The sequence below is a fragment of the Martes martes genome (genome assembly GCF_963455335.1).
Source record: "Martes martes genome assembly, chromosome: 5".
NCBI classification, from domain to species: domain Eukaryota; kingdom Metazoa; phylum Chordata; class Mammalia; order Carnivora; family Mustelidae; genus Martes; species Martes martes.
Window position 1 is genome coordinate 61,571,022 of NC_137892.1, and position 12,547 is coordinate 61,583,568.

A 12,547-nucleotide genomic window follows, 5' to 3' on the forward strand; every position below is an offset into this window, starting at 1 on the left:
TGTTAGGCTTTCCTGTGAAGGGAAGCTGGAGTGACCACAGAGGAGATCTCTGGTGTGAGCCTTCTGACTCTCACACTTGCTCAGTCTCACGGACTGACCCGGTCTGAACAACGAAAAAGATGCCCCTTCAAGTTCAACGTGCATCCCTCCGAGAACAGCACACACACCCTCAAAGCCTGAACCACACGTGAACAATGTCTGAGTAACATGGTTTTTAGAAATTATCTCTTCTTTATTGCCACATTCATATAAAAAGTTTGATATAACTGGACTGGTAAAAGAAAGCCACGGTGTATATAAAAAAAGTTGTAGGAAGTTAAAAAATATAGGGCTTTAGTGTTTGGAAAAGCAGTTACGGACTGCCTCCTTGGTTTAATTATCCAGGCGATCGAAATTCTGGGTTTGAAACTCTTGGAAGTCCTCTGGGATGGTGTCTGCAAACAAGAACAGGCACAGAGGGTTAGGAAGGCTCCTTCCACTGGGATACTGGTCCATCTCGTGCTGTGCAAGTGTCCTGTAGGGGTCACTGTTAGCCCGAGCAACAGGCCCCAGAAGGCTCCACAGCCATTTTCTACCTCGGGCTGCTTTGCAAATTGTTGGCTTAAAGCCCAGGAGTGCTCATTCACAGGCCTAAAGGAAATTAGCAGGCAGAATGGATTTTGAGTGTGATTATGTTTGAGCCATAAGAAAATAAAGGCTGCCTGTAAATTAAATCTGACTGAATTTCTCACGGAACCCCCAAATCCTAAGCCAAGCAGTTAAATTCTATGGGTCTCAATTTCCTCATCTATCAAATAGGAAAAAAAAAATCTGCCATTTACTTCAGTTACACAGAGATGGTTACATGTTAATGAATATGGGGCACGGGCTTTGGGCTTCTGGGAGGAAAATGTGCTATAAACACAGGGTGGTATTACTTGATGGATTCTAATTCTGATATTGTATAGTAACGAGAATGTACGTTACCATTGCAGCGATACTTGAGGTTGGACCAAATGATGTTTTCTTGGGAGAAGCAGAACACGCCAAGCCGGCCTCCACGCATGGTGGTGTCTATGGTGACCCCGGAGTCAGCCACCAACTCGGAGCCTTCATAAAATCGCACTCTGCAGACAACACAGCCCAAGCCAGTCACCAGGAAACTCAAACCGAGGTCAAGGTCAGACCCACCTCTTTGCTGCTTCATAATCCATTTTCATAGGCCTCAACTGTGCTCTAGCTGTTGCCCCTTCCCTACTAGACTGGGAGCTCCACATGGTCAGGGACTGTACGTTCATGCCAGCCCATATTCTCGGTCTCCAAAGGTCCAACATGATGTTGGGCACAGAGTCAAACTCGATGGGTACCTGCTGAGGAGTTACATCACACTACGATCTAGGACCAAGAGCCTTGGTGACCTCATTGTCCTTTGGGTTACCTTGTCCAGACATCATGCTTCACAACCACTGCTTTTCCTTTGTTTTGAATGACAGAATCTGGTGGAATCTCAGAATAGTGATCCCAGTCTGGGGCAGTAGCGCTCCCTAAAAAAGGGTTTTAGAAATTTGTGGGGACATTTCTGGCTATTTCTTTGGCATTTTATGATAGAAGCCAGGGATGCTGAAGGGCTTACAAGGCCCTGGAGAGAACAAAAGCTTGTCTTGCAAGCTGTATGCATTTGGAGAGTTCCTCCAGACACTTGCGTAGGTGAAGAGCCCGTTTATAGTTATCTGGACCTAGAACCTAACTTCCTTTTACTTGTGAACATCAAGTATTTTCTGCACTGTTTTAATATATACTGAATTTTCTGGAGTAAATTGAGAAATGATGGAGCACGTTGTTTTGCTTAAAAAGAGCTGTTCTCCCTTTTAGACCTTAAGTCACCAGCAGAACAATCCGCATTAGAATGTCGCTGCTTCCATTTCATGTTGTGGAGTAGTGGTGTCTAGGCATTGGCATGATTTTGTTATACATTCTTATTTCTCTGTATTTTCTACAGTTTCATTCTGGGACAGAACAGGAGGCACTAGCCTTCACAGGGCTGAGACCACGATCATCTTCCTGTGCGACAAACAGTACATTGGACTTAATGTCTCAGAAGAACAAAACATGAACTAGTCGTCCTGATTGTTTTTCCACGAGGCCGCCTTCCTGCCCTGGTCAGGAGACAGCGATCGGTACTCCTTCCTCAGTGAGCTACGTCAGAGGCCTCCGTGTTGATCTGCAAGTCTGAGGACCGAGAGTAAGTACGTGGTCTCAATTTCAAGGATGCGGCCTAAGCCATCCGCTGCTGCTGAGAATAGTTTTGAGTGTTTTTCAATTGTCCTAGAGGGAAAGGAGGCAGATTGTGTGGGCTCCCAGGAAGATCAGTTCCTGCCACATGTGGGAACGCCTGGCAGCGAAGAGACCGAGGTAAAACGAGATCCAGGCACAGCCTTCATGGTGTTTGTAGTCCAGCAGGGAAGGACCATAGGGACTCAGGGAAGTGCACCTCTTCATGAATAAGCTGCCATCCAGGGCAGGGGTGGAGGGGAGGCTGAACCCCATCTCCCCCACACTGGTCGGCATGGCAGAAAGGGAAGCATCAGTTGGGCACCTCCCTCCTCCAATGCTGAGACCCCCACCCCTACCCTGCTATGGAGAAGGTTCTTCTACCCCCAGCTTGGCCCTAATGTCCACGTGGATGGTCTTAGGCTCGGGTGTCTCCTTCCCACTTCTTTGCTGGGAGCTGTAGCCTGACGTCTCGGCAATCCCGGCGTGCCCTTGGAGGCCATCCTGGGTCAGCCCTGTGATGCAGGAGTGGGGGGGGGGGTGGGGCTTTGCTTCCTGTGCCTGGTGAGGAGCTGTGTCCTGCACGTACCTGATGTAGCCCACCTGGGGCCTGTGCTGCAGGAACCAGCGGTAGGAGACTTTATCCTTCCAGCCCACGTTCCTTGAGTCCTTCCATAGCAGCCGGACCTGGTCACTGGTGTCCCCCGTGTGCCACAGGGAGTTGCGGAGATGCTCCCCGGGGCCGGTCTTAGACTTCACAGCCTGGAAAGGATACAGGCAAGGTTCTAGAACAGAAGGCACAGCCCACCCTATTTGGGTCCCTCGGGTGGTGACTTCATGGTTATGATCTGGCTGCCTTGGATTTGGATAAAAGCATAACCACTTAAATGCCCTTTCTACTGAGGTCACCCTTAGTCCTTGAGTCATCAGCACTGGCTGGCTCTCCATTAACCCATTCCATGTTTTTCCTGCTATGAATCTCTTGCTCCCCATATCTGTCCAATGAGTGCTCAAAAGTCTACCTTTTCTCCCAGCAGAAGTGACAGAGGCAGCATCTATGCCCTCCTAGACAGATGGCCCCAGCACAGGAGCAGACGAGCCAGTTTCTGGCAGCGTGCACCTGCTAACATGTCCCCGGAGATCCCCCGACTCCCCGTCAGTCACCCAGAGGTTAGGATGTGGCTTGTATGAAGGAATGAAGGCAAGGCCCTGGGTGGGCCCTGCCCTGAACTCAAGCATAAACACCTCAATTTCACAGATGAACTAAATGCCCTATGGGAGAACAGGACTTAAAAGGAGGGTGAAGGGCTCAGAGGGGAGATGACTGACTGAGAACCGTGGCTACCTTAAGCTGGATGCCGGGCTCGGCGACAGCCCGGAATGGCGTGGCTTGCCAGTACGTCTGCTCTGTCTGCTTCCACATGACCACATAGAAGCTGGAGCTGTCTTGGTAACCGAAGATGAAGCCGGCATAGTCGTCGTCTGTCTGGGTGTTCACGTGGAAGGTCCCTTCAAAGTCAACTCCGTTAAATGCCGTGTACCCTGGAGGGAATCAGAAGCAGGTCAGAAAAGCAGACGAGCCCCAGAAGGAGCTGCAAGGACTGGATTCTAGCCACGGGGTGCAGAGGACCTGGACCTACCCACTGCCAGGCCGGGGTCGCTGTTCATGGTCTGCACAATCTCCATGCCCTGCAGAGACAGTTGAAGGAGTTAAGGGCCGTCCTAGAGGGTGGAGAAGCTCGAGGAAGCCCAGGGCCTCTGGCACGCTGGGGAGTGGGGAGCGGTCAGCGAGCTCTGACCTCCACACAAAGACGCATTATCTGAGCAACTGCTCTACCTCGTTCTGTGTTCCAAGAAAGCACAGACTTGTGAGGGGAAAAGAAAAAGCAGAACAGAAAGAATTTTGCTAGAACTGTAATGAAGGGTCTGTTGGGTCCGCTTCATTTGGGGAGAACATACACTTCTGATGAATGTGACAGGCTCGGTGACACTAAAATGTCTCAGCCTCTCTGTGCCAGCCTGCTGTAGTCTGACGAGGATGTGGGGGAGGTGGTCTGCGGGAGAGCCCAAGAGCACGGCTCTAGGGCCCGACCGCCTGGGGCCCCATCCCAGTGTGCTCCGCCACACCCCGCAGTGCTCCCCTGAGCCGGCTTCGCAGACGGGTGCGGATCTGTCTCCCATGTGAGTCGGGGCTAATGGCCGTGCTCCGTCACAGGGCTACAGTGAGGAGCCACTGCAGCCTGGGTCGGTGCCCCCTCCCACGGTTACCTGTCCCTCCCAGAAGGGCTGTGCTGGGAGGCAGCACCGCGCCGCTGTTGGCCACCTGGCACATACCTGGTTCAGGACCACCCAGTTGGGATCGATCTGGGCATCCCCTTCGGGGTCCAGGACCACAGTCTGGTAGGCTCTGAAGTCGGTCAGGGTGACCTCTGCATTCTCTGGGCAGACGTCTATCCGATCGATAACCTGGTCCTGGTCAAAGTCTGTCTCGCAGATGTCTCCCACGCCGTCGCCTGAGTGGGGTGGGGGAAGAGGACAGGAGCTGGCTGCCACCCACACACCCCACTATTCCTTGACAGAGACAGGGCTGGGCCAGGAGCCGAAGGGAGCCCAGGCCCCACCCAGCTGACGGTTTTCAACCGTGTGGGCAGAAGAGCCATGTCTGTGGTGGCCCTGGGCCCCACCCTGGGGTCCAAATGGTGGGCTGGTGAACCCCACTGTGTGTGACCGAAAGAGCTTCCTGGGAGCAGAGTGGAAGGTAACTTTTCAAAGCTGATAAGAAACCCTGCAGGTTCTCTGAGGAAACTGGGGTTCACAGACTGGTGGCTCTTAAGGCTGACCTTACATAAGCAAATGCCCGTAGCACTTTCTCTAGAGCATATGAATAACAGGGAAATTATTGTCACCAGAGTGTCTCTAAGACCATAATTTCTGCTGATCCTTGGGATGAATCTGGCTCGTGGTATGTTTTGTTCAGCTGACATGGTATTAAAATATCTGAATTAAATACTGCCCAGCTGTGGATGGACACGCCCTCACGAGCTCACTATGGTCCCCACTGCTGTGCCCCGTCTCTGGCTTTGTGCGTGCTTTTCCCTACCGGCCTGGCCCCCGCAGCACTCTTTGTGAGCCGGTCTAAGCCAGTTGCTGCCATGCCCGTCTCTCTGTCCTGCTCCTTCTCTGTGACTCCTGGGGAAAAGGAGCAGGCAAGATGGTGGAGCAGTTGCCCAGGCCTCTGGAGTGGGAGTATGTGGCTGCTTCCCTGTCCCATGTGACCGCATCCCAGAGCTGCTCTGAAGCCGCAAAGCAGCTCTTCTCTGAAGAGTTAGAGAATGGTGTCTACTGGCCGTCCACTGTTCACACAAGCTGTAGCTGCTGGGAGAAGCTCTGGGAGAGGCTTGACCGTGTGCATAAGGGGAGCCGGGGGGGTCCCACACCATCCTGGGCTGGGCCCACTTACTGTTGCTGTCCTCCTGGGCTGGGTTAGGGACCAGCCGGCAGTTGTCCGGTCCAGGGGGCACCAGGTCTGGGATGCCATCATTGTCGTCGTCATCATCACACTCGTCCCCGATCCCATCCTTATCAGTGTCCAGCTGGGCACTGTTGATGACCGTGGGACAGTTGTCTGTGCTGTCCTGGTGCCCATCTCCATCACTGTGGGAGAAAGAAGAGGTGATGTGTGGCACCGGTGAGCAGACAACAGGGATAAGAAACAAAGAGTTGGTGTTTGGGGGCTTGTCTTTTGTCAAACCCGTATGTCTTCAGACAAACCTGGCCTCTGGGCCTCAGAGATCCTTTTTCTACTTCCCCATCTTGTTAAAACAAGTAGATCATATCCTACTTAAGTTAAAGGGTGATTCCTGATGTAGTGACCAGATGCTCCTATCAGTCCCTGGGGACTCTGATCACCGCCATCCTCCTCCAACCTGGAGAACGTACAGTGTGAATCCTGGCTCAGCCACTTACCAGCGTGTGACCCCACTGTGGCTCAGTGTCCTCATCTGTAAAACGGGCATAACCGAGCCTACCTCATAGGGTTGTTACGAAGATTAAATGCTTACATGATGAGAATTTTTCATGTTACATCTGAATCTATGACGAAGCATTTCTATGTGCTGGCTCCTGGGAGGCCCTGCGGTGTTTCCTAGACCTCTCCCCATTCCCTGCCCAGCAGACCCAAGGCAGTTCAGACCTGAATGCCACAGGGAGAATGACAGAGAGAAGGCCACTCCTTCCTGAGAGGGGAACGTGGAGGCTGGGCTCACTCCTGCTCTCGAGCACTTCTCAGAACTCTTGTTCTCTGCCCACGTGACAATTGTTTGTTCTCCAGGCCTAACGGCCACCCAAGGATGAGACTGCCCTGTCCCCAGAGGTTTCCCTGGGTTGATGGAGGCCTCCCACGGCTGCTCTGAATCAGAGCGGATGCTCCCTTCACCCCACTCTTCCTGTGGCCTCTTCCAGGCAAGGGTAGGACGGGGGAGGGAAGTTAGAGACCAGTCCATGCCCCTCAGGCCCCGTTTCCCAGATGGGTCCCAGAGAAAATGAGACCCACCTGGATAAGCAGAAAATGACACGGCTCCAACAGTGAATGCCTGTGCCTGTAGCAGGGCTGTTTTTTAAGGAAGATTGAGCTATTTCCATTAGAAGCCATTCTATATAGCCTTGAACATTTTTATGCAAAAACAAGCAGTTCCTGTCCTCCTCCCCAAGGTTCAAGTTTGTGGGAATTAAAATGGAGCAGAATGAGTCAGTTCTTTTAGGCAAATATCTAGAGGCTGACAGGGTAGGATATCTTAGAGATTCCTTGGACGGCAGTCAGGGCAAGAGGACCCGCCCCAGGGAACATTCTTGATGTCTACCACTTAGGGGGATTTCAGGGTCCCGGTCCCACCTTCTTCGCAGCAATGGTGACCTCCCATGTCAGACTCTGGTGCTGACTTGCCTCTCCTCACGCCATGGTAACAGTAACACAGCTACGGCTTGTTGCCGGTCACCCGAGTCCCAGCCTTCTGCAGGGAGCTTTACCTACTTTCTTGTTCATTTTTATCCAAGGCTGCAAGGCACATTTCATTCTCTCTACTTTGCAGAGGAAGAAATTGAGAGTGCACTTGAGAAGCACATTTTAAGTTCACTTGGCTCGCGTAGACTCGGCCTCAAGGACGCTGAGCACAAGGACCAAGGTGGGGCTTTCTAGGAGTTGTCCTTTCATTGGGTTGGGCTCGGGAACCACTGTCTGTAGGGCACCCTCGGAGAGGAGTTTGGGAAGGGAATCCCTCTTTCTTCCTGCCCTGCCTTCCCAAATCCCTTACCTCTCACATCCCTGTCCTGGCACCTCCCTAAGCCTTCCAGATACAGATGAGAGGGGACAGAGCCCTTCTAACTGCAGGCGCCCTCAAGGCTGACGTGCCCTTGTCTACGTTCCTGGTGACGTTGCAACAGCATCTGATCCAGCCCCGTGTCTTAATACAGGACTGTCTCCATGTGGGGCTAGGAGGGTTGACAAAACTCGCTACCCCCCAAATAACAGACACAGAATGAACGAATTGCAAGGACAATGAAATCACGGTGCTCCCTCAGCCAACTTTCTATTCTGGTATCATGGGGAAGCTTTCCTGAGCTGAAAGAGTATAATAATAAAACAGCTAACCCTATCGAATGCTTCTATGGAAGGGAAACCGTAATGTGCACTCTGTCCATTAACTCCGTCTTCACAAAAGACATACGAGCTACATGCCACCATCATCCCCATTTTTCTGGTGAGCCTTCTGGGGCACAGAGACCGGTGACTTGCTTAAGGCTAGCCCATTTGTAAGTGAAGGGGCTGGGGTGTGCATCTAGCAAGTCCTCCAGACCCCAGCTCTGAAACACGACAGCCCACTGCCTCTCCTGTAATACAGTCTCACTCGCTGGAGTGCCCCATGGCCCCTCCTGACACTGTCACCCGGCTATGGAGAACTTTCAAAGAGGTGTGGTGACCCTGACCAGACGCAGGGCTACTGGCCCACCAGTGGCTCAATTTCTCTCAATCTATTCAGAAAGATCCCAAAGCCAGGCAGCAGCAGAAAGCCCTGAAGGCTAAAATGGTCTCCGAATTTTTCATCTGTCCCTGATGCAGTGGGGGAAAAAGGGTCCTACCTGTCCTGATTGGTGTCACAGGAGTCCCCAACCAGATCGTTATCCACATCAGACTGCAAAGAGAACAGAACATGTTATTTACCCCTGGGCCTTCATGCACAGAATGTTCCAGAGAAGGCAGACCTGGCCCTTCATCCCTGCATCTCAGGAATTATTTCTCTGGAATTGGGTTGGTGTAGAACTGCAAAAGGACAGCACCATATTGGTGTAGGCACAATGCTGAATCGTCAGGAAAGCCTTCCAAAATATCAAGCCACATGGCGGGGCTGCCTACACACCAGATGAGCTGATTGGAGAGGGCGCCGGGGCAGGACGCTGGCAGGTGGAGATGTGCAACTCTGGCACGGGTCGGAGGGGAGCCGGCCAAAGGCCTGGGGACAAGGCAAACTGATTTTGCTTTGCTTTGGCATGCTGGAATTGAGCCAGAGTGGGAGTGAGTCACAGAGGGCAACAATGACGCCCCTCTCGCAGAGCTTTAAAAATACATGACACATCCTATCCAATTATCTAGACAGGAAGGAGGAGTGAGAAGGGAAACAACACGTCGCTGATTGAACTGCATCTGAGGCATCCATACATGGGTCCTGTCGGGGTTTGGGGACTAAAAGGACACAAGGCTCCCAGTGGTTAGCCGCCATGTTGCATGTTGCTCTCAACAAAACCACAGGTTTGGGGCATCACTCAACTCCTTCTCCTCACTTCACGGGCAGTCTGCAACCTATGAGACCTGCCCAGGAGGCCTCAGCACCCCTGTGGCAGTCTTCCTAGAACCTCCAGGCCAGAAGTATGCAATCCCACCACCTCTGCTCCGGGAGGCACATGGCAATAGCAAGGAGCTGAGCTGGGATCTTTAAGACACTGGTCTTAAAGACTCTTTGCACAGGGAAGCTCAGCCTGGAGTCTGAATCCCCCAAAAGCTACTCACCTGGTTAGGGTTGCTGACATCGGGACAGCTGTCACAGGCATCACCCACACCATCCGCATCCCTGTCCTGCTGGTCACGGTTGGGAACTCTTGGGCAGTTGTCCAGAATATTCTTTATTCCTACAAGAAAGGAATGCTTCCCTGAGTCAAGTGAACATTGCAGAGAGGCTTGGAACATGGACTTCTAGGCGCTAAGAGAGCAGGCCTGTACCCAGGCACTCGGGGAGTGACTTGTGCCTGGGCCATCGTCCCAGAGCCACTACATTTCTCAGCAGTTATCTGCAAGTAACATCAAAGGATGGATTCTGAGAGACTTAACAATGAGGGTGACCTGAGGCCTTTCCCCATGGAGTTTTAAGTTGTCCAAGATGTCAAGGGCTATCACTGCAACCAGATGAGGTCACGAGGGTGAGGTGGGCTTTTGCATACTTCTGGCCTGGATTCTAGGAAGACTGCTACGGGGGTGCTGAGGCCTCCTGGGCAGGTCTCACCCCGGAGAGGGACCCTGTTGGGGTGTGAGCAAAGACAGAGACCTGAGGGCAGGGTGGTGGCGTACCAGAGCCAGGCCCACCGTGTCCCTCTCTTCTCAGCTTTTGTCTTACCGTGTCCTTTCATACTAGCAGCCTATCATTAGTCACGGCGGGAGTGGTATTTGTCACGGAAACTGGCAAATGCTACAACTTGGGGCTTGTTTTGTTGAGCTGGTTTGCCACACACCACTGGATCTGGCCACCAGTCAGGCTTATAGAAGATGAGGTCGTGTTTCAGGGAGGCGTAGGTATTCTGGAGTGGGGGGGTGTGTGGTGGTTGGGTGGGTAGAGGGAATGGGGTATATTTCTGGAAAGAATTTTCTTTGAGGCCCTTGTCATGTGAAATGTTTTTCAGAAACGATCAGATCCAGTCTATACTTGAATGATAGTCATCTATGTGTTATGCCAGTGATATGGGAACAAATGTCCTTCAGGGCACGCTGGTGGCTCAGTTGGTGAAACGGCTGCCTCTTGATTTCGGCTCAGGTGGCGATTTCAGGGTCTTGAGATCAAAGCCCCTTGTGGAGCTCAGCGGGGAGTCTGCTTGAGATTCTCTCTCTCCCCCTCCCCGCCCCCTGCACTCTCTCTTTTTCAAATAAATAAATAAATCTTTAAAAAGAAAAAAAAAAAAATCCAAACATGTCCTTCTTCACATCCAGAGAGGCTCCAGCGCTCACGCTGGGCTCCCGGGGGTGCCGTTCGCACAGCCCACGCTCGGGAAGGCCCCTTCAGTGGAGCCAGGAGCTGGGCACTGCAGCTCTCCTGCCCCCACCTTCTTCCCGGAATGGGCAGGATGTGGACTCGTCTCCGAGGAGATGCCCGACTCTCCGCAGGAGCAGCCAGACCCAGCTGTAGCCCGCCACCCTGCTCGAGGTCCCCTCATTCCACTCTCCACTTCCAGGGCTCTCAGGCATGGAGAGGATGCTGAAAGAGGTGGTGGGGGAGATATACTTTTTCTGGGAAGACAGAGGCCCTACAAAGACACAGTCCTGACAAGACACTGCTTAAAGTAATTCCTACAAAGTTTCTGGCAATGATGTAGAGTTCCAGAAACACTCAGAGTTAATAAATAGGGGAGTGGGTTATGGAGTCTCCTTCCATTGAAACAAGGCGTCCAGGGGCATGTGGGCTGCTCAGTCGGTTAAGTATCTGAATCTCAATTTCAGCTCAGGTCATGATCTCAGGCTTGTGAGATTGAGCCCCGTGTCCAGCTCTGCCCCGGGCATGAAGGCTGCTTAACATTCTCCCTCTCCCTCTGCCTGTCCCCACCTCTCCCTCTCAAGAAAAAAAAAAAAAAAAAAAAAGTAAACAGGTGGGCCAGACACAGATCATAGGGAACCACTTGGTGTGAGAGGCCTTCCGAGTTAGCAATTCTATTTCTGCTCCTAATAAACAACAAGGGCAAAAGGACAAATGAGTCCCAAATAAAAGACAAAGCAAGACAGGCCCACCGTCTCCATCCATGTCATCATCACAGGCATCTCCTTTTCCATCCCCATCAGTGTCTTTCTGGTCATTATTCAGGACATTCCGGCAGTTATCACAGGCATCCCCAAAGATATCTTTGTCACTGTTCCTTTGGTCCATGTTGTGAGTCAGGACACAGTTATCCTAAAGGGTCAGAAGACCAAACACTTACTCGGATTCTACTGAGTCCCTTCCAGGTTGCTGGTCCTGTCAGCCAGCCTCTGTCCCTGTGGTCACACGCGGTCAGCGCTCAGGACAGAAAGTCACAATGCCACAGGGTCACAGGCATGGAAACCAACTCTTGGGATGACCCGTGTAAACAGGTGATTTCACGGGCTTTCTTCCACCGTCCCTGGCACGTGGCACTTCCCAGACCCTCCCGACGAGCACATACCTGCTCATTGAGGATCCCATCTCCATCAGCGTCCTCGTCACAAGCGTCCCCAATGCCATCTCTATCTGCGTCTTCCTGGCCAGAGTTTGGCACATACTTGCAGTTGTCCTAGGGAGAAGAAACAGGACTCAGAGAGACGTCTACATCCAACTTGATTTTTCAATTTTATCGATGCATACTTGACAAAACTCTAATATATGTGAAGCACACAGTGATTATTTAACATACGTTTATATTGTGAAAGGATTCCCACCGTGGAGTTAACATGTCCCGCCCCTCACATATTGACCATTTTTCCCCTTGAGAACGTTTAAGTTCTGCCCTTCCAGTGAACTTCAATTAGACAGTACAGTGTTACCAGTGAAAGTCACGTTACGCACAAGAGCCTCAGACCTTATTCGTCTGATCACTGAAAGTCTTTACCCTTTTACCAACTTCTTCCTATTTCCCCCACCCAAGTCTACCTCTTTCTTAAGTCAGAAAGGATTTCCAACCACAATGCTGACGGCAACCACCTGACTTCCCCGTGGATGGCTGCCTTGTGATGTGTGAGAGGCAGCTACGTGAAAAATGCCATTTTCAATGGAACCCACAGCATCTCTCCCCCAGAGAAGACAGGGCCCTGGAGGCCACGGTGGGTGTAGTTTTTCTCCCATGTGTCCCCCTCACCTTCTTGCAGTTCCTGGCAGAGCACGGTAGTTCCTCATCAGGGTAACTGTCGATGTCCACATCCTTCCCGCAGATATAGCCATCGCCAGCCCAGCCGACGCCGCACTGTGAAGGCAAAGCCCAGCACACGCTTGGGGAGCTGAGCCTGGTGTGTGTGGGGGGGGGGCGGCGGGTACTG

General features: G+C 52.1%; 1 protein-coding gene across 1 annotated transcript in view; it reads right to left on the reverse strand.

Annotated features, from left to right (window-relative positions):
* Positions 1-200: 200 nt before the first annotated feature.
* THBS4 (thrombospondin 4) overlaps positions 201-12,547 on the reverse strand; it is a 43,263-nt gene continuing 30,916 nt past the window's right edge. The window contains exons 11-22 of the mRNA XM_080804278.1: positions 12,370-12,474; positions 11,701-11,808; positions 11,291-11,450; positions 9,311-9,429; positions 8,386-8,438; positions 5,711-5,904; positions 4,585-4,763; positions 3,891-3,939; positions 3,596-3,792; positions 2,840-3,012; positions 967-1,106; positions 201-434 (exon numbers count right to left, since the gene is read on the reverse strand). Of these exons, the coding sequence (XP_080660404.1) occupies positions 373-434; positions 967-1,106; positions 2,840-3,012; positions 3,596-3,792; positions 3,891-3,939; positions 4,585-4,763; positions 5,711-5,904; positions 8,386-8,438; positions 9,311-9,429; positions 11,291-11,450; positions 11,701-11,808; positions 12,370-12,474 (1,539 nt within the window). The 3' untranslated portion in view covers positions 201-372. The remainder of the gene's footprint in view (positions 435-966; positions 1,107-2,839; positions 3,013-3,595; positions 3,793-3,890; positions 3,940-4,584; positions 4,764-5,710; positions 5,905-8,385; positions 8,439-9,310; positions 9,430-11,290; positions 11,451-11,700; positions 11,809-12,369; positions 12,475-12,547) is intronic.